The sequence below is a fragment of the Carettochelys insculpta genome, chromosome 1 (genome assembly GCF_033958435.1).
Source record: "Carettochelys insculpta isolate YL-2023 chromosome 1, ASM3395843v1, whole genome shotgun sequence".
Lineage (NCBI taxonomy): Eukaryota > Metazoa > Chordata > Testudines > Carettochelyidae > Carettochelys > Carettochelys insculpta.
The window spans coordinates 156903567-156922777 of record NC_134137.1 but is presented as its reverse complement, the minus strand read 5'-3'; the positions used below and the strand labels follow the sequence as shown (position 1 = coordinate 156922777).

The window sequence follows — 19211 nt, the reverse complement described above, 5'->3', positions numbered from 1 at the left end:
TACTAATGTTCTTTCATTACTCATATACATTTTGAAAGTGAAAAGAAACTAAAAGCCAAATCAAGTTATAATGGGGCTCCAAATGAAGTAATTACCTGAGCACATGATCAACCTTAAAAAACCCTGTAGTTTGCAACAGGGAGTCATTTTAATATGGAAAAAGTATTAGAATTCAAATCACTGATATTGAATGTATTATTTTAAATTCAACAATGCTCAAGCATAAAGACCCAGATATTTAAAGCTATTTAGGTATTCGAGCACAATACCTAAATGACTTAGGATTCTGACTTTTGCTTTTAAAATTGATTTAGGCACTTCAGCTCCAAAGGACTCTCAAATCAGTCAGGCACTGCGATCTTGAATGCTGCAACACCTAAATAGCTGTAGAAATGTAGGCCAAAAGTCTCTGTTTCGCAGTTCTTTCTTTGTCTGTATAAACTGAGCTATAGAGGGCACTGAGGCATTTACACGTTGAGGCAAGGTCTTCATGAAACCTGATGGATCTAAGATAATTTCAGGGTAATTTTTATTTTTTGCTATTTAAAATGCACACAAAAGACTTTGCAACTTGTAAGGCACTCAACTTCTGACTTAGAAATGTATGCAGAAATAACCACACCTACTTTATGGTTCTACTCAGCATGCAAGGGGAATCCCCTAATTGAGGGGTGGCCAATCCATGGCTCTCGAGCCGCACACGGCTCCATAAGCCTTTAAATGTGGCTCCTCAGAGCTGCACGCGACAAGTGCTACGCCTGCTCCAGGCACACACCCCACTGATTGGTGGGAGAAGCACGTGCCACTGACATCTCCAGCGCCAGTTCCTCATCAAAGCTGCATGCTAGGAGTGCCGCCCACCTGCTCCCCACATGCACCCCAACACTTGATTAGAGAGGCACGTGGCGGCAGCTCCCGCAACGTTGCCAGCATTTATTTAGAGCAGGGGCCTAGCTCTGGGAGAGGTGGAGAGTATTTAGTTAGAGCAAGGGGCAGTGGGTTGGACTGCCTGGCTCTGGGGGAGGGCATTTATTTAGAGCGGGGGGGGGGGGGGGGCTGGGTGTGCCTGGCTCTGGAGAAACCTGGCTCTGGGGGAAGGGAAGGGCAATGAGCCATGTATTATATATTTTTATAAGTTTATATAGGATCTATATAAATAAATACATAAATATGTGACTCTTTGTGCTCTATCCACCACTATTTTGGCTCTTCTTCTCTAACTGGTTGGCCACCCCGCACTAAATAAATCTTACACACCATCATCTACAATCCAGTCATCGTCCTGTCGTTCCCTGACCATCCTGGAGTATTGCTCTTCATCAACTTCATCATAAACACTTGTGACATCCTCAACCTGCAAGCAAGACATATTGAGGATTAGCATCAAGCTATTTTTCAAATAGAGCATATTTATCAAGGACTCATTAGATTGGATTTTTCTTTTTCTAACCTCGGTAGGGCAAACTGTTCACAAATAGCAAGCCTTTGTAAACGGAGGTGAGATTTCCCAAACATTCAACCAAAAACATAGCTTTATGCAGAATATAAAATAGGATTTTTTGACTACAGAAAGGATAGATTGATACAAAGAGGTACAAAGAGGTCAAAGGTACTTACCAAAGAAAATAAAAGGAAAGCGCTCTGTCTAAGTCTTTTTTCCACCTTGTATTCGTTACAGTGGAACAGCTGTACCACTGCAGCAGAGAATTCTCTAAACAGAACAACTGACTTCCTCTGCTGTCAAGTGTCCTAATTGGGGAAATCTGTTTTTCCGAAAGATTTGGACTCCTTGTAAAGAGGAGCTACAATGCTTGGGTTTCTCTTCTCAAACACAAGTTGAGGTATGAGAGCATGGGACCTGCTGATGCCAGCTGACAGAGGGAACAAAGGTGCACAACAGTTACAGAGATCCTGAGTCTGGTCTCTAAACAATATAGTTTGCCAAAGGGTGTCACAAGTTTTCTACTGACAACTAGTGTCACTGTGATAACCAGAGTCAATGCAGAAGATACATACAGAAAGAGCTAGATGAAAGCATTGCAAAAATTATGCTCCTGAAGGCTCGGAGCTGGATCACCAGAAGATGATAAAGAATTTCTTTCAGCGAGGAAACATATATTTGTCTGTTCATACATAGCGTGACTATTGTACACTCTGCAATAAACACCTCTTTGCACTATGAGCAAAACACTAACCAAGACTGTGATATCTCCAAGGGAGATTTTCTACAAGAAAAAGCAAACATGGTGACAAGCGAAGAGAAGAGATTTTTGGAACTATATGTAGGGATGCAGTATACTTGGGGACCATCTGCCAAATGTTTTCTCTTATGCAGAGAGGATCACAGCTTATCCAGATGTTTAACCCTGGGAGAGAGAATTTGGATGAGTTAACCTTTACGAGACAGGAGAATGTCTCGTTAAGTTTATGCTCTAGGGAAAGAATATTTTATGTAGATATAACCCTTTATTTCTATTAATAATTCTTGCTTCTTTCGTAATCTCTAGTCTTTATTAAATAAAAAACAAATATTTATAGTAAAATTGTAAGTGTCGTAAATTGACCGGCAAGATGATTTTGAGGTTAACTGATCAACTGAGGTGTTCTGTTCCTTTGGGAATAGCAGATCTGTGAATTCCATGGGAGTGCAGTGGAACAGGTGTTGGATATGCCAACAGACTGTTCAGGAAGCTCAGAGGGCTGGAGTGCACCTATTGCTTATCTCCTAAGGACAGCAGACCCTGCACAAGCTATGAGGAGAGTGCACGTGTTGCCTCAGGCTAGTGGAGTCTCGCACCTGATCCTTGACAGGCACAGATAAGGCTTCCTCATATTAAGGGTGGGTGGTAGTGGACATTCCATATTACAGTACCATATTCAAGAACCTTTTGGTGCCAACAGCTAGAGGGTGCAACAGTACCTATGGGTAACTGGGATCCCCAAGGTCTGATATTTTCATACCAGTTTACGAAAGGGCATCATATAAGATCTCTACTGAAACCATGTGTCGCACTGCTCATCATCACTGCGAAAGGTTATGTACAGAAAACATGCAGGGAGTTAGGCGTGTATATATAGTGAAAATTATTCTTTTGGGCTACGAATTGGGTACAATCACCATAATGAAAAAAAAAAATTCAGGCCAGATATATTTTTAATCTGCCCGTCTATATGTAAAGTGAATATGGTATGGCAGTGCTCAGCAACCTTTATGACCTCGTGGCACACTTCAGCACTCCCTTATAATTTCACAGCACACCCACTATATATAGCCCAATCCCCTCCCCTTGCCCAGAGCCAGGCACCGCCAGCCCTCCCTCGCTCTAACTCAATGTCCTGCCAGAGCCAGGCACCCACAGTGCTCCACTCAAACTTGATGCCAGAGACTCACCAATGCCACTACTGCCACGTGCTTCTCCCACCACCGCTGGGAAGAGTGGTGCAGAGCAGCTGACGGCACTCCCAGTGCACAGCTCTGAGGAAGAGCTGCATTTAATGGCCCACAGAGCCACGAGTTACACCCCGCCTTCCCCCTCTCCCCCTCCGCAACTTATTCAATTAATTTTACACATATTTTTCTCAAAGATATGAGGGCACACCAAGCACAGCTTCGCGGCACACCGGTTGCAGAGCACTGCAGCAGGCTTCATAATGGATGTTCGTCCACAGCCTTAACAAAATGCTAATGAAGAGATCTGAAGCTTTTACAGAGAGGAAATTTCCATGAAAAAATAAATCAGCGGGAATGTTTACATGGGAAGTCAAGAGATTTCTGGACTAACCGTTGAGATTTGAACCCATACTGCATCCTTCATCTATGGAGCAAAAGCACAGTCAGCTTACTTTGTGAGGGTGAGGGGGGGAAAGAAAAAAAAAAAAAAGAGCAGACGGCAGCCAGGATTGACTGGCAAATGCTGGAAAGACAGCGTAAGCTAATCTTTATTAGCCAAGGGGGTGTCTAGTGAAATAAGTCTAGATTCTGAAAGCATTTATGACTTTATATGTAATTATGTTTCCAATAGGTCTACTTCCTAACACTTGAATCTCTGTTCTTTGTGAAATAAACTTATTCCTAACTTTACTATACACAAAGCAGATCAAACTTTATGATCTGCCACTTTAATGCGTGAAATTAAATGTTGCTCTCCAGTTTTTTGAATTTCCAAAGTTAAGGGACAGAGAAGGAGCAAGCACAGAAGAGTGCTGCCCTGTGAACATTTTCATAACTTAAAACACCTTTCAGAACAGCTTTTCTTGACTGAACACTGATTTCCTAACTTTCCCCACAATGTTCCTCAAAAACGAGGTGATCGGCTTTACACAGGTTAGGACAAAGATCAACATTCCCAAGCTCAACTTGGGTCTAAGCAACAGAAAATGATTAAACAGTTTACCTCATATTTTACTTTCTCACCAGCCTTGGCCTTTTTCAAAAGTTCTAGAGCTTCTTGGTGCCCTTTTTTAGATCTTTTCTCACGTCGAGAACGTGACACTGCAAAACTTCCAGAGTCTGACGAACCTGAAATCAATATTGAAAACCATTAGAAGTACAATTCAACTTCCACATTATTCTTGACTTATTAATCCACAATAATGCTTCAATATTAATTTTTAGAGACTCAGTGGTTGCATTGTTTAGTATTCTTTAAAAAAAGAAACTGAAACAAACAATTTAGCCAGCTTGCATAATGACAGCATGGCAACAATTCTATCAGCAAGACTTCAGAAATTCTTTTCTTTATAACTATTAAAACAGTTTGTTGGAAACTTGAACCCAGACGTAATCACAAGTCAAAACAGAACAGAAAAATTCTTGTCAGTGATTTCTGTTCTGCTAGCAGCTCCTCCCACCATTATTGCCACCGGTGCTGCTCTCCTCATTCTGCAGCTTCACATAGGCAAAGCCATATTTGGAGGCTGCTGGCCTGGACATGTCCCCTCTGCTCCCATTCATGGCCAGAAAAATTGTTCCAAAACTGTAAAAACTTGTACCAACTTAACAACAAATACTTCAGAAGCAATTGACCAACTATGTTCAATGGACCTCAGAAGGGAGGAGGTGTTGCCTTGTATATTAAAAATCTACACACTTGGACAGAGGTGGAGATGGACGTGTTGAAAGTCTCTGGGTTAGACTCAAAGAAGTAAAAAACAAGGATGAGGTCTTACTAGGAGTCTACTACAGGCCCCCTAGCCAGGTGGAAGAGGTGGATGAGGCTTTTTTTAAACAGCTAACAAAATCATCCAGGGCCCGGAATTTGGTGGTGATGGGGGATTTCAACTATCCAGGTATATGTTGGAAAACTAATACAGCAGGGGACAGACTGTCCAATAAATTCTTGGATTGCACTGCAGACAACTTTTTATTCCAAAAGGTTGAAAAAGTTACCATGGGGAAGCTGTTCTAGATTTAATTTTAACAAATAGGGAGGAAATTATTGAGAATTTGAAAGTGGAAGGATGCTTGGGTGAAAGTGATCATGAAATCACAGAGTTCACAATTTCTAAGGGAAAACAGTACAATAGAGATAATGGATTTCAGGAAGGCAGATTTTGGTAAACTCAGACAGCTGGTAGGTAAGGTCCCATGGGAAGCAAAACTGAGGGGAAAAACTGCTGAGGAGAGTTGGCAGTTTTTCAAAAGGGACATTATTAAGGGCCCAAAAGCAAGCTATCCTGCTGCGTAGGAAAGATAGAAAACATGGCACAAGACTGCCTTGGCTTAACCAGGAGATCTTGCATGATCTTAAACTAAAAAAGGAATCGTATAAGAAATGGAAACTAGGACAAATTACAAAGGATGAATATAGGCAAACAACACGAGCATGCAGGAGCAAGATTAGAAAGGCTAAGGCACAAAATGAGCTCAAAACTAGCTACAAGCATAAAGGGAAACAAGAAGGCTTTTTACAAATATATTGGTAACAAGAGGAAGACGAAGGAGAGAGTAGGGCCATTGGTCAGTGAGGAGGGAGAAACAGTAACAGGGAATTTGGAAATGGCAGAGATGTTTAATGATTTCTTTGTTTCGGTCTTCACTGAGAAATCTGAAGGAATGCCTGACAGAGAATGCTAGTGAAAAAGGGGTAGGTTTAGAAGTTGAAATACAAAAAGAACAAATTAAAATTTACTTAGAAAAATTAGATGTCTGCAAATCACCAGGGCCTGATGAAATGCATCCTAGAATCCTCAAGGAGCTGATAGAAGAGGTATCTGAGCCTTTAGCAATCATTTTTGGAAAGTCGTGGGAGACGGGAGAGATTCCAGAAGACTGGAAAAGGGCAAATATAGTACCCATTTATAAAAAGGGGAATAAGAATAACCCGGGAAACTACAGGCCAGTCAGCTCAACTTCTGTGCCAGGAAAAATAACGGAGCAGGTAATTAAAGAAATAATCTGCAGGCATTTGGAAGGTGGTAAGGTGATAGGGAACAGCCAGCATGGATTTGTAAAGAACAAACCATGTCAAACTAATCTGATAGCTTTCTTTGATAGGATAACGAGCCTTGGGGATAAGGGAGAAGCAGTGGATGTGGTATACCTAGACTTCAAGTAAAGCATTTAACACAGTCTCACATAATATACTTATCAATAAACTACGCAAATACAACTTAGATGGGGCTGCTATAAGGTGGGTGAACAACTGGCTGAATAACCGTACCCAGAGAGTAGTTATTAATGGTTTTCAATCCTGCTGGAAAAGTATAACTAGTGGGGTTCCGCAGGGGTCTGTTTTAGGACCGGTTCTGTTCAATATCTTCATTAACGATTTAGATATTGACATAGAAAGTACACTTATTAAGTTTGCAGATGATACCAAGCTGGAAGGGGTTGCAACTTCGTTGGAGGATAGGGTCATAATTCAAAAGGATCTGGATAAATTGGAGAAATGGACTGAGATAAACAGGATGAAGTTTAATAAGGACAAATGCAAAGTGCACCACTTAGGAAGGAACAATCAGTGTCACACATACAGAATGGGAAAGGGCTGCCTAGGAATGAGTGCAGCAGAAAGGGATCTAGGGGTTATAGTGGACCACAAGCTAAATATGAGTCAGTCAACAGTGTGTTGCTGCTGCAAAAGAAGCAAAACATGATTCTAGGATGCATTAACAGGTGTGTTGTGAACAAGACACAAGAAGTCATTCTCCCGCTTTACTCTGCGCTGGTTAGGCCTCAGCTGGAGTATTGTGTCCAGTGCTGGGCACCGCAGTTCAGGAAGGATGTGGAGAAACTGGAGAGGGTCCAGAGGAGAGCAACGAGAATGATCAAAGGTCTAGAGAACATGACCTATGAAGAAAGGCTGAAAGAATTGGGCTTGTTTAGTTTGGAAAAGAGAAGATTGAGGAGGGACATGATAGCAGTCTTCAGGTATCTAAAAGGGTGTCATAAGGCAGAGGGAGGGAACTTGTTCTTCCTTGCCTCTGAGGATAGAACAAGAGGCAATGAACTTAAATTGCAGCAGAGGAGGTTCAGGTTGGACATTAGGAAAAAGTTCCTAACTGTCAGGGTGATCAAACACCGGAACAAATTGCCAAGGGAGGTGGTAGAATCTCTATCACTGGAGATATTTAAGAAGAGGTTAGATAGATGGCTTTCAGGGATGGTCTAGAAAGTGCTTGGTCCTGCCATGAGGGCAGGGGGCTGGACTCGATGGCCTCTCGAGGTCCCTTCCAGTCCTACTCTTCTATGATTCTATGACCAATCAAAGTGGGGGGTGGACCATTCACAAGATCCCATGCAGCAGCTGACATTTGGCTCACGGCCACTAAGTCTGGGTAGAACGTGGGAGGTACTGCTAGCAGAACGAAAACATTTCTTACTAATAATTTCCATTCTGCGGCCTAGTGTCTGTCACAGTTCTTGACATCTGGGAATCAGAAAGCAGTGCACAGATGCAGGGAGATTATTGAAAAGATAAGGGGGGAATGGGAAAGGATAGTGTTGCCCACTTACAAATATTCACTCAAAGGGCAAAATTAATTTCTGGGGCATCTCCTGCACCACCATCCTCCCTAAGGACACTTCCACAGAGATAAGAAGCCCACCCTACAGCTCTTGACAAAAGTAGTAGCTGTTGACCTACTGTCATCTTGCAAATTTCTACTGGATACCTTAGTTCTTTTCCCCACACAAGGTCACCAGGGACCTCCGATGTCTTGTATGCCGCCACAGTGCAAAGTCTAATCCATGCATCATATGGAAACAGGAAGCAGGTCTACACTACAGGGGAAGATTGAAGTAAGGTACGTAATTTCAGCTACATTAATTAGGTAACTAGAGTTGACAAATTAATTCAGGCTTCCATGCCACCTCCATCCACTAAGGGAGGGTGACAGAAATCCTGCACTCCCATTGACTTCCCTTACTCCTAAGGGGGAGGGGGGGCACAGCAGGAGCACAATGGACAACAGCGGCATCCCACAGGTTTGATTTAGTGCATCCCCACTAGGCATTCTAAATTAACTCCACAAGACTAACCATGGGATGGGAGGACTGATCTTCTGTGTAGTGAAGAGGTACCCGGGGTTCTTGGCTTTTCAGGTTGAAAGATTCCAAGAGGGCACCAGACCTTTTTGTGGATTCTGTACAAGATGGAAGAATACATTTTCAATGCTGATCTCTTCTAGATGAAACAGCGTCATGACGACTTTGAAGGACCAAACCCAGTGATGCTTTCCTTTCAATTGCCAGGCTGTTAGATGCAGCCAGTTGGGTTCCTGGTGATGATGTCCTACTTCTTTGGGGATTGCAGTAGATTCCTATTGTCAGTCTGAAAATCAGAATCTCTTCATTCAATGTGAAGTTATCAACATGACTGTGATCTGTTCTCATTTTACTTTTTCATCCACTTTCCCTAGAAAGGGGAAGGGTGGGAACACAAAGGCCAGACCCTGCAGCCATCTGGGCAAAAGGAGATCTGTTCCCCAGATCTGGGGTCCAACTCCCTGATGAAGTACTTTGGTCTGTTTGAATTCACATGGTTCATTAATAGATTGTCCAAATGTTCAGCCTTCCCTCAACCAACGAACTCAAAGTCTCCCTAATTCGGGCACCACTTAGAGTAACTAAGGCAATCTGCCTTTTGGTTCGGGTCTCCCCTTACGGGAATTACTCTGAGGAATACGAGACAGCTCTCTGCTCATCACGATTTCCATTGCTTCTGCGTGTAGCACAGAGGTCCTTGTTTCCCCCTTGGTTGTTCACACAAGATGATGGTCCTGTTGACCAAGTGAATCAGGCCAGGGCTTCCCTCTAGACTGGCCTGGAACCGTCACAGTACAAGCTTGATGGCTTTTAACTCTAGGTTTATGCTACTGGACTTTCCTCCAGGTTCAGAGACCTTGAGCTGCTTGATCTTCCAGGTGTGCTCCTCAGCCCTCCAGGAGCGTGATAGTTGTGAGAACCAGGGGATCTGAACAGCATGTGGGCACACCTTTACACACTTTGCCCTAGACTGACCACCACTTTAAGGAGCTGAACACCTGTGTTGGAATTATTATGTAACCCTTTGTGTGTTAGAAGAGCCAATGAAATGATGAAATCCTGAAGGCACCTGATGCATGACTGCACCGATAAAGTGATCCTTACACACAGTGCAATTAGGTCTAGTAGTTGATGGTCCAGTGCTACAGAATCAACAGATCAGCTGCTCTCAAACACCTCATGTGTCTCCCAAACACCAAAAAGAGTTCCTGAATCTTCTTGAACCTTCCTCCAGACGGATAGATCCTTGTTATCAAGGTATCTACGTCCGTGCCTGTCAGGGGCTCCTTCCCTACTCCACACTTTTGAGTGCAGAAAGTGGGGTCCTGCAGTGACTTGAAACAGCTTGCCTGTTCACAGGCTTTACTTTAAAACTTCCCAAGGTCACAGATTTCCTGGATTCTGGAAGGTAGGCTGCCACCACTAAATGAGACTTGGACGTTTTCCTGTAGCGGAACCACAAGCTCTTAATCCCTCTTCAAAGGACAGCTTGGACACAAAAACATGTAATTCAGCAGACGACCATTTGGTCTGAGGCACAGACTTTTCTTAGGACACAAGTCAGATCAGTTGTTTACAAGAGTGATTTATTCGCAAAACAAGAGAAAAGTAAATCATGGGTTGCACACCAAGTGCCCAGGAAACACTTCCCTTTCTGTTTTTCTCTCTGCTGTAGGCAGAGACAAAAGCCCTGGGAACTGCAATTGTTCTCAGTTTGAACAAAATTACTTCACTCCCACTGGCACACCTGGGATTCAGGTTACCTCAGAAAGATTAACCCCCTTCCCTGCACTCATTCATGACAATGCCTAAGCATGTTATTTTGATGGCTGGAATCAAGGAACTTTGACACTGATTAACTGGGCACTTACTGCAGACTCAGTGTCAGCGATCTGGCTCTGTGCTGTTTCTGGGGATGGTTTTGTGATCAAGCGTTGCCCAAGAAGGGGCGCAGGTCAGGCTATCATTACTGCCAGTATCTTTATAAACAACCAGAGGCCAAGCCAAATGGAAGCATTCAGTACTCACAATGTTACTTCCTTCCCTAAGAATAACCTGTGATGGCAAGGCCTGACAGGAATGTGGAGGCGCGCGTAGCAAAGCAGAGTGGCCTCCTTCCAGACAGGATAGTGAGGGACCACTACACTGAGGGACCCCAACGGCCAGAACTGAAGCCACCGACCCACCTCCTTGCCACAGATACCAGGGTGGGATAGGAAATACAAAGGGAGGACTCTGCAACACTACTGAATGAGAAGCGGAAAAGGATATGAATTCCTCCACTCTGCCGCAGCACCCAGCAGCCATATCTGCTGCCTCTGGAGGACAGCCCCAGAAGAGGAGTTCCCAGGACTGCCATCCCAGATGAGCCAGTGGACTTGTGGATTCCAAAGGTACCATTCCCCAGGGAGGGAGGGAAGAAGAACCCCAGGAGCAGCTAGTGACTCTCCAGCTACATCACTGTTTCTCATCAGCATGGTGCGACCGGATCCCTCTTGACCACATGGCAAACTACTTTGCTGCTATACGGGCGCTGGACAAGAATGTGGTGGAAATGGGCAGTCCTGCATCCTGCCACTCCACTAGGTTGCTTGCTGTCTAATCACACAAACCAAAAGATGCTTGCCACAGCCCAGTCCCACCCCTTCTCCAAGACGCTGCCCCCACTCACTCCTTCACTCTATTCCCTCTCACCTTCCTTCCCTGTTCTCTCTCACCCTCACTCACTTTCAGGCTGGAACAGGGGTTGGGGTGCAGGATGAGTGAAGCACTCTGGGAGGCAGTTTGCGTGCATACTCTGGGCTGTGGATTGGGATGCAGAAGGGGGCACAGGCTCTGGAAGGGAGTTAGGATGTGGGAGGAGGGTGGTGCTCACCTGTGGTGTGTCCTAAAAATGACTGGTACATACTTATAGCAATATCTCCTACGAGGGAATCCAGGAGGTCTCCACGCACCATTGCCCAGAGGCACCACCGCTGCAGCTCATATTGGCCACAGTTCCTGGCCAATGGGAGCTGTGGCAGAAGTACTAGCGGGGAGCCACCTCCAAGGGCCATCGGGATGGTGTCAGCTGCTTCCAGAAGCACCATGGAGATGAGGCAGGTAAGGAACCCTGCTTTAGCCCTCCTCCACAGCCAGACTGTTAGCACCCAAAATCTCCCCGTTCAGCTGAAATAGCTTCCAGGAAATAGAACGTGATTATGGGAGACTCCTGGCAAAACTGGGAGGGACAGCCACCCCAACACCCTACCCCTTCGGCGGCAGACTTTTCACCACAAGCCAGGAAGCCTGTGTATATCTACTGTCCAAACTTGGAAACTAGACCCACTCAGTGTTCCCCTCTTCCTGAACCCCCAGACCATTTGGGTGCTCATCCATATGTAAGCCCTGAACTGAGTGTTTGCTGGTGGCCCTGAGACTACAGTCTGCCCCAGCTCTGCTTCACCCAAAGGGCCAGAGCCTTAGACTATTAAGTACTGTCATCTGTAGCTGATGGGCTGTGAGATAAAGGCTACTGGGTACACTGCCCCACCTAAGGGCAGGCACAAACATCCCCAACAGCTATTGCTTGTTTGCCACTTTTAGTCACAGAACTATAGACTGCTTATGGCACAACCCCACCAGTGCAACCTCAGCCCAATGGTTATCACCAGATACAGCAAGGCACAGTAGCCTCCCTCTGCCAGATCCACGGAAGTCAGAAAAACCTCTTTGGATAGGCATGGCACTGTAGAGGTCAGGGTCTCCATCTGAAACTGATTTTAAATCGTCCACTTGTTGAATCATTTGAAGTCTAGAATGGCTTAGATTCCCTCCACCCACCCCAGACCCTTGCCATGTGCTTTTGAACAATGAAGAACATGGGGTTTGTTGTGTCTTTGGAATCTCTCTCTGCTCTGCTCAGGAACCCCTCGTCTGTTTTTCTCCAAGTGGAACTGCAGCTGCTCTGGTAAGCAGGGAACCCACCTGCCTGTCCAATTCACACCCCTGAAACTTAATTGAGGAAGGTCTGCACTAGACCTTAAAGTCGAATGTAGATATGCAATTCTAGCTATGGCAGTTGCACAGCTGGAATCGACTTATCTACAATCGACATACCTGCCAGTACTTATTGAAGGAGGTTGACAGGAGAAGCTCTCCCATTGACCTTGTTACTCCTTGTTATACTGAGGAGTATGGGGGTCGACAGGCAACACCAATAGTTCGATTTCACACATCCACTAGGCACATGAAATTGAACCCCTGGAAGAGCAACCTTGACCCTGTTGATCTTCCAGGTAGTGAAGTCATACCCAGAGTTAGGGACCGAAACTGAGTACAACTCAGTCTGCCAAGGCCAAGAGGGCTTCCTCATAGATGGAGCACTATTCAGATTTTGTTCAGCGTTTTCTAAGCTGCTAACCATATGAAAAGGCGCAGAGGAGCCAGGAGGGAGGCTCCAGTGGGTTCAGGCATCTGACTAAAACCCCAACCCAGACAGGAGAAAAGGGCTAGATTGGGAAACCACTGCTCCCTGTTCCAAAAAGCCATATGGAAAGCAGAAAATAGGTGGGCACAGCAGCACTGCCATCTGCACACTGCTTAGGAGGCAGAGAATCTGGCTGCAAACAAGCATGGACGTGAACACAGTGATGCCAAAATGCTGATCCAGCTCCATGATGCTGCTGACAAGAGCAGCCAGACATCAAGGACTGTGAAAGGTGATGAGCTGCAAAATAGGCAGACTGTGGTAATAGTAAGAAATACAATAGACTCAGGAAGGGAAGGGTGAGAATAGATAAGCTTCAACCCAGCCTCCTGTGGGGATACCTCAACTGTCACTAACCAGGAGTTGGAAAGGAAGGTAATTTTAGATCTCTAACTTCCTTCTTTCAGCGACATAAAATCCTATTTAAATGTAGTTAACCTGATAACTAATTAAACAGGATGGGTCCCTGCCCACAACACTCCCAGGCCCACAGTGAGTGGGGGTGCTGCAGCCCAGTCAGAGCAGCCCCCACCTGTGGCACTCCTGGGCCTGGCACAGATGAGGGCTGTCCCAGCTGCATGGAAGCACCCCTCCCTACAGCAGAGGCCATGGGTGGGGGTCTGCTCCAGGCCCTACCCATTAACCATATCCGGTAAACCTCATCTGTTTAGGATGAGGTTAACCGTTAACTTTTCCCACTTCATTTAGTCTCTCACCAACAAACAATTCGAGGAAGCAGCAGGCAGGTATTTGCAATAGACAGGGAAGTCTTACTACCATTATACAAGGTACTGGTGAGAACTTATTTGGAATAGATATGTGCATGTCTAGTCTCCAATGTTTAAGAAAGATTAACTCAAACTGGAACAGGTACAGAGAAAGGCTCTAGGATGTGCAGAGGAACGGAAAAATCTCTGAGAGGAAACTCTATGAACTTGGTTTGTTCACCTTAACCAAAAGAAGACTGATGGGAAACTGACGTATTTATAGAAAGCAGTTGTGAGGGATAAGCACCAGGCACTTGTGTTAAGCACCAATGGGGACACAAGAACACTGCACATGAATGTGACATCAAGTTTAGACTTGAAACTAGGTGAAGGTTTCTAAGTGAGTGGAATTCTGCAACAGCCTTCCAGGGCCTGCAGTGAGGGGGCAGGAGCAGGTAAAATCTAACTGTTACCAAGACTGAGCTTGATAAGCTTATGGAGGGGACAGTATGTTGAGACTGCCTACAATGGCTTGTAGCCCATATATGAGTGCCAGGAGGACACATCTCCAATAGCTGGAATGGGATACTAGATGGGTGTCCCATCAACACACCTTCTGCCTCTTTATAGAGGGGGAGTAATTATGCCAATGAAAGAACTCGCTCCTATCAGCACACAGAGTTTTCCCCAGATACGCTACAGCAGTGCAGCTGCACCACTGTCGTGTTTCTAATGTAAACCTGCCTCCATATTGATGTCAGACCAATAAATTTATATCTTTAGGTAACATGACTGTGTAAAACATCACGAACCCAAATAATTAGGTAATAAATTAAAACATTGTCAGTTACTGTTTGCACACCAACATTATTGAGGTCCAAATCCCACAAATGGATCAGCAGAAGTTGACCTCCAATAACTTTAATGAGGCTCATGGAGATGCAATGGTACACCTCCACAAATGTTGCTAGAGGATCTTACCGTTCCCAATCCACTGCATCTCCACAGCTCTACCCAACCTTAATGTCCAGTGCTGAGTAGGACATTTACTAAGGGAACATGTGGGTCGGGGCGGGGCGGCTCCCTTTTTGGTCTGCTGAACATAGTTGGTCAGTTGCCTCTGAACTAGTTGTTATAACACTGGTACAAGGTTTCATAGCTTTGGAATAATTTTTCAAGTCATAGGCGGAAGCAAATGGAGCATGACCATGCTGCTCTGCCTCTGTGAAGCTGCAGAATGCCCAGAGATAGGGCCTGTGCGTGTTGTATTTCAGCTCCTCTTCAGCATACCTTGTATTTCTTTTTTTGGGGGGGGGGCGGGGGGGGGGGAACAACAATGTTGCACTGCAGGATCTGGACTGTGGGCAAATGCATCCCCCAGAGCTGCTGGCTTTGAGCTTAGCTCTGAATGCAATGCATAAGTGAAGGTGGCTGTTAGCCCCCCAGCCAGGGTAGGAGACTGCTGGAAAAACCAGAAAGTATAATAACCTACCCACTAATGCCCTGCAATCTTCACTTCTACACTGCTGTTGGCAGTGGTGCTGACTTTAGAGCAGTGATATCCTGCAGCTTGCCCGGATCCAGCACCTGAGACTCAGGACTCCACCCCCTTTCTTCCCCCAGCAACAGAAGGACTGGGAGAAGTCAGGCAAGCTCGGATCAGCTCCAGCCCAAAGGCTCTGCCTAGCAGGGGAAGGAAGAGGCTCCACGTGCCATTACTCCCTGTCTCCCTTGCTGGGGAAACAGCAGAGTAGAGCAGCATTGCCTAGAGACTTTTCCCCTGCCACTCTGATTGGCTGGAACCACAGCCAATAGAGAAGTAGGGAGTGATGCCTGGGAGTGGCAGGGGATAGTAAGCCATGTGTATCCCAGGGTCCTATATAGGTAAGCGCACCCCCATTGCCAAGACCCAACATTCCTGACCTGCTCCTGCACCCCTTCTCCCACACAGTCCCCTCACCCTGTTCCTGCACCTCTCCTCCTGCTCAGACCCCCCACCACCAGTGTTCCCTGTAAGCTGAGTGCTGGGGCAGCCACCTAGGGCATACTAAACTAGGCTAGGCAGTGCTTTTTGTTCTGTTCGTGCCTCGCTTTTGTGTGGCCTTTGACTGATTTTTCTGTGGATCAGTGGTCCCCCATCTCAAAAAATTCCCAATCTCTGCTTTAGAGCTTGGCACCCAGCTAGCACCTATTGCTCTCCAGCTGTAAAGACAGCACCCCTGACAGCAGGAGCATAGAAGTGAGGGTAGCAAACCCATGAGCCTTCCCCTTCAATAGTCCTGCAACCCTCCATACCAAAATTCTTTTGAGTTGAGACCCCCATGGTCACAACATACTGATATTTCAGATGTAAATATCTGAAACCATAAAACTGAAGATTTTTAGAATCCTAGGACTATGAAACTGGTTAAATTGGGCAGTGAATTGGTATGGCCCTACTTATAACCATTCCAAACATTGCTGCAAAGATTATCTTCCCAGTCTGCTTTGACCACATCACCACTCTTGTTGCTCCCCTCCACTGGTTCCTCTTTCTCCATTGCATAAAACAAATTATTTGTTCCCAGCCTACCTATAATTTCTCCTTCACTAACAAGATGCTGATTTCCACCTCCACTCCATATATGATGCCAGCCTCCATAGACCAGTTTTTATATTTTCAATCAAGCACCATCATGCTGCCTTCTATGCTGCTCGTGATGCTTAGGAGATGCTACCCATCACCATTTGCAAAACACACTAACCCTCTTTAAATTTTCCTTTTCTGACACCTACCAAAATCAAAACATGACAGTGATTAGGTTGCTGTGATGCTGAAGCCATTGCCTATCATACTAATGAATTCTGTCACTGTTTCTTTGTAACCCCAATCTGTGGGTATCCCACACACGGTCCTTTACATTATACTAAGCTGTAAACTCTTTGGGGCAGTGACCGTCTGGAACAATGGGGTCCTGCTCTGATCAGAAGTCTTAAATGCTGTAATAGTAAACAACAGAGATCTTCTAGTTATTGTTTAGCACCAGGTTACAAAACACGTATGTAAAATACACAGTTTTTTTTAATTCAATGAAGTATAGTCAGTGTAAGCAAACCAAATACAAACAACACACAGTCCTGTAACACCTTAAAGACTAACAAACTTATTTACTAGGCACAGTAATGAGCTTTAGTGGCATGCTTCTCTGTACCCCGATTTGGATTTTACTAGATTTACCGGATAAAGAAATTCAGGGCTCAAAACGGTGATGTCATGCAGAAAGTCAGAACATGTCAAGTACAGACAACTGTCCTAAGCAACAATGACATCTTATGGAGAACTAGGGGAGGATACGCTTCTGACAATGTAGATGAAAATCCTGCCTATGCTTTCCTGAACCAGCACCTGTCTTTAAAATTAAAAGGGGTTACAGTTCTCCCCTTCCATGCCCTGGACAGCATGTTGCTCACAGCCGTTCACCTCTACGTGTGAGCTTACACCCAGCCCGAAAAGAGGGAACCTCATTTTCCAAGATAAAAAAGCGTGATGCAAAACCATAAATTCAGCAGGATGGCACCGGGGCCAGTGTCAGGGCACCAAGCTCCTTGCAGCACGCCGGGGGATTTCTTTTTGAAGACAGACTAGACTGCAAGACACCTTCCCTGCCAGCTGCCGAGGAGAATCTAGCGGACACCAATAAAGCGCCCCTCCCCCAAGCAGCCACCCCGCCCAGCTCCGCCGCCCCGCTGCAAACCAGAGACAAGCTCAAGGGGAGCCCAAGCGCAACACCTCCGCGCCCTGCCCGCCTCTCACCGCCGCGCCAGCTCTCGCTGTCCGCCATGAGGGCCCCGACCACGCTCGCTCCCAGTCCGCTCGCGCCAACGCGCCCGAAAGTGGCGCGAGACAGGCGACCCGGGCGCCCCAGCCGACCGGCCAGCCAATCAGGAGCCGTGGCGAGCGCCGTCTTTCGCCAGCCCGCCCCTTCGCCCGCTCCCACCCTCTCGTGCAGGTCGAGGGGGAGGAGCTGGAGCTGAGCGCTGGCGCACTGGCGGCTCGCGGGTAATCTCTAGGTTTGCCGCTCTCGCTCTGGAGGAGAGAGGCACGGGCGGGTGTTTGATGGGGGGAGGCCATTGCTGCACCCTGACCGCACATTAGGACCAGACTTATTTGCTCTTCTTGGACAGGCGGGCTCAGCCATGGGGGTGCACAGCCACTGAGTTCCAGGGGAACAGGATGAGGCCTCTTGTAGCCGGGGGAGCGGGCTACAGGGATGTGTCATGTTTTTGGCTGGGGAAATAAATTGCTCTGGGGAAATAAATTGCTATCTGTAAACTCGGGCTGGCTGCTAAGGACAAAAGCCATTTTGGCCCAGTGCCCCTCTACTACTGGCCCGTGATTAGGCCTGGCGGGCGCAAGAGTGCTACAGAGAACAATAAATGTGCATATGGATTAATGAGTTTTATAGAGCAAATGTTTACAACCAACGAAGAGCCAAAAGGAATAGGGTCAAATATAAAACTCGTTAGTCAACCGGGGCACAGAGGTGGGCTGCAGCACTAACAGGCACTGAACTTGGTTAACAATTGTGTAGCAAACCCTGGCTTTACGTGCCCTCAGGTTGCGCAAAACTCACAGAAGCAGGCAGCTAGGCAACCTAAAAGCCCCTTTCCCCTGCTTCCCAGGGCGGTGCTAGGCACCACTCTGGGAAGGTAGGAGAAAAGCTTTTAGCTTGCCTAGCTACCTGTCCCTGCAAGCAGCCAAGCAAGCTAAAACCTCCCCCCCCTGCTTCCCAGGGCAGTGCAGCTGTCAAGCTGACGGGGTGCTGCTCTGAGACAGTAGGGAGAAGGGTTTTAGCTCCCCTAGTTGCCCGCTGCTGCAGACAGCTACGGGGGCTAAAACCCCCTTGCCACCCCAGGTTCGGCCCCCCTGCCACCATGGCCCCAGCTCAGCCCCAACCTGCATGGGGGGTTTCCAGCCCCTGCACACTACAGCTCTGCACCAGGCTCAGGCTCCAACCCCCAGCAGAGCACATGGGGATCGGGCTCCAGCCCCCTGCCCACCACCCCTGCAGACCCTGCTCCAGCCTCCACAGCTGCAGCTGTAACCCCCATATGCCCTGGCTGAAATCTACCATCCTGCTCCCCACAGCCCTAACCCACCCCAGGCTTAACCCCTCAGCCCCAAACCACTGCCCAAGCCCCAACCCCCTAAAATTAGCCAAAATTCAGGATACGCAGGGGTTGTGTGGAATTCAACCCTTGCATATCCCAAGGGACTATTGTACATTGTACCCTAGCACCTTGCCCCAGATACATGTGGTGGGAAGATTACATTTAAGCCAGTCTGCCAACATTAAGTAGATACATTAATTGCAGGAATTTGCCCCCTTGAGGATATGTCCTAAGATTAAAAAAAAAATGCATAGCTCAGTCCAGTTTAACTCAGTCCATCAGGCCATGAAGCCAATGCTTTCCTTGATGTGGTCCATCATTGTCTCCCATCATTCCCTCAGTGGATGTCCCTGCTCCCTCATTCTGGTTCTAATTAGTCCCCGATATGGGCCCTCCT

The 19211-nt window shown here is 46.5% G+C and overlaps 1 protein-coding gene across 2 annotated transcripts in view; it reads right to left on the bottom strand.

Annotated features, from left to right (window-relative positions):
* POLA1 (DNA polymerase alpha 1, catalytic subunit) overlaps positions 1 to 17555 on the bottom strand; it is a 373413-nt gene extending 355858 nt beyond the window's left edge. For both annotated transcript variants that reach the window (XM_074983379.1, XM_074983380.1), the window contains exons 1-3: positions 17457 to 17555; positions 4395 to 4519; positions 1258 to 1354 (exon numbers count right to left, since the gene is read on the bottom strand). In XM_074983379.1, the coding sequence (XP_074839480.1) occupies positions 1258 to 1354; positions 4395 to 4519; positions 17457 to 17484 (250 nt within the window). In that variant the 5' untranslated portion in view covers positions 17485 to 17555. The remainder of the gene's footprint in view (positions 1 to 1257; positions 1355 to 4394; positions 4520 to 17456) is intronic.
* Positions 17556 to 19211: the final 1656 nt, after the last annotated feature.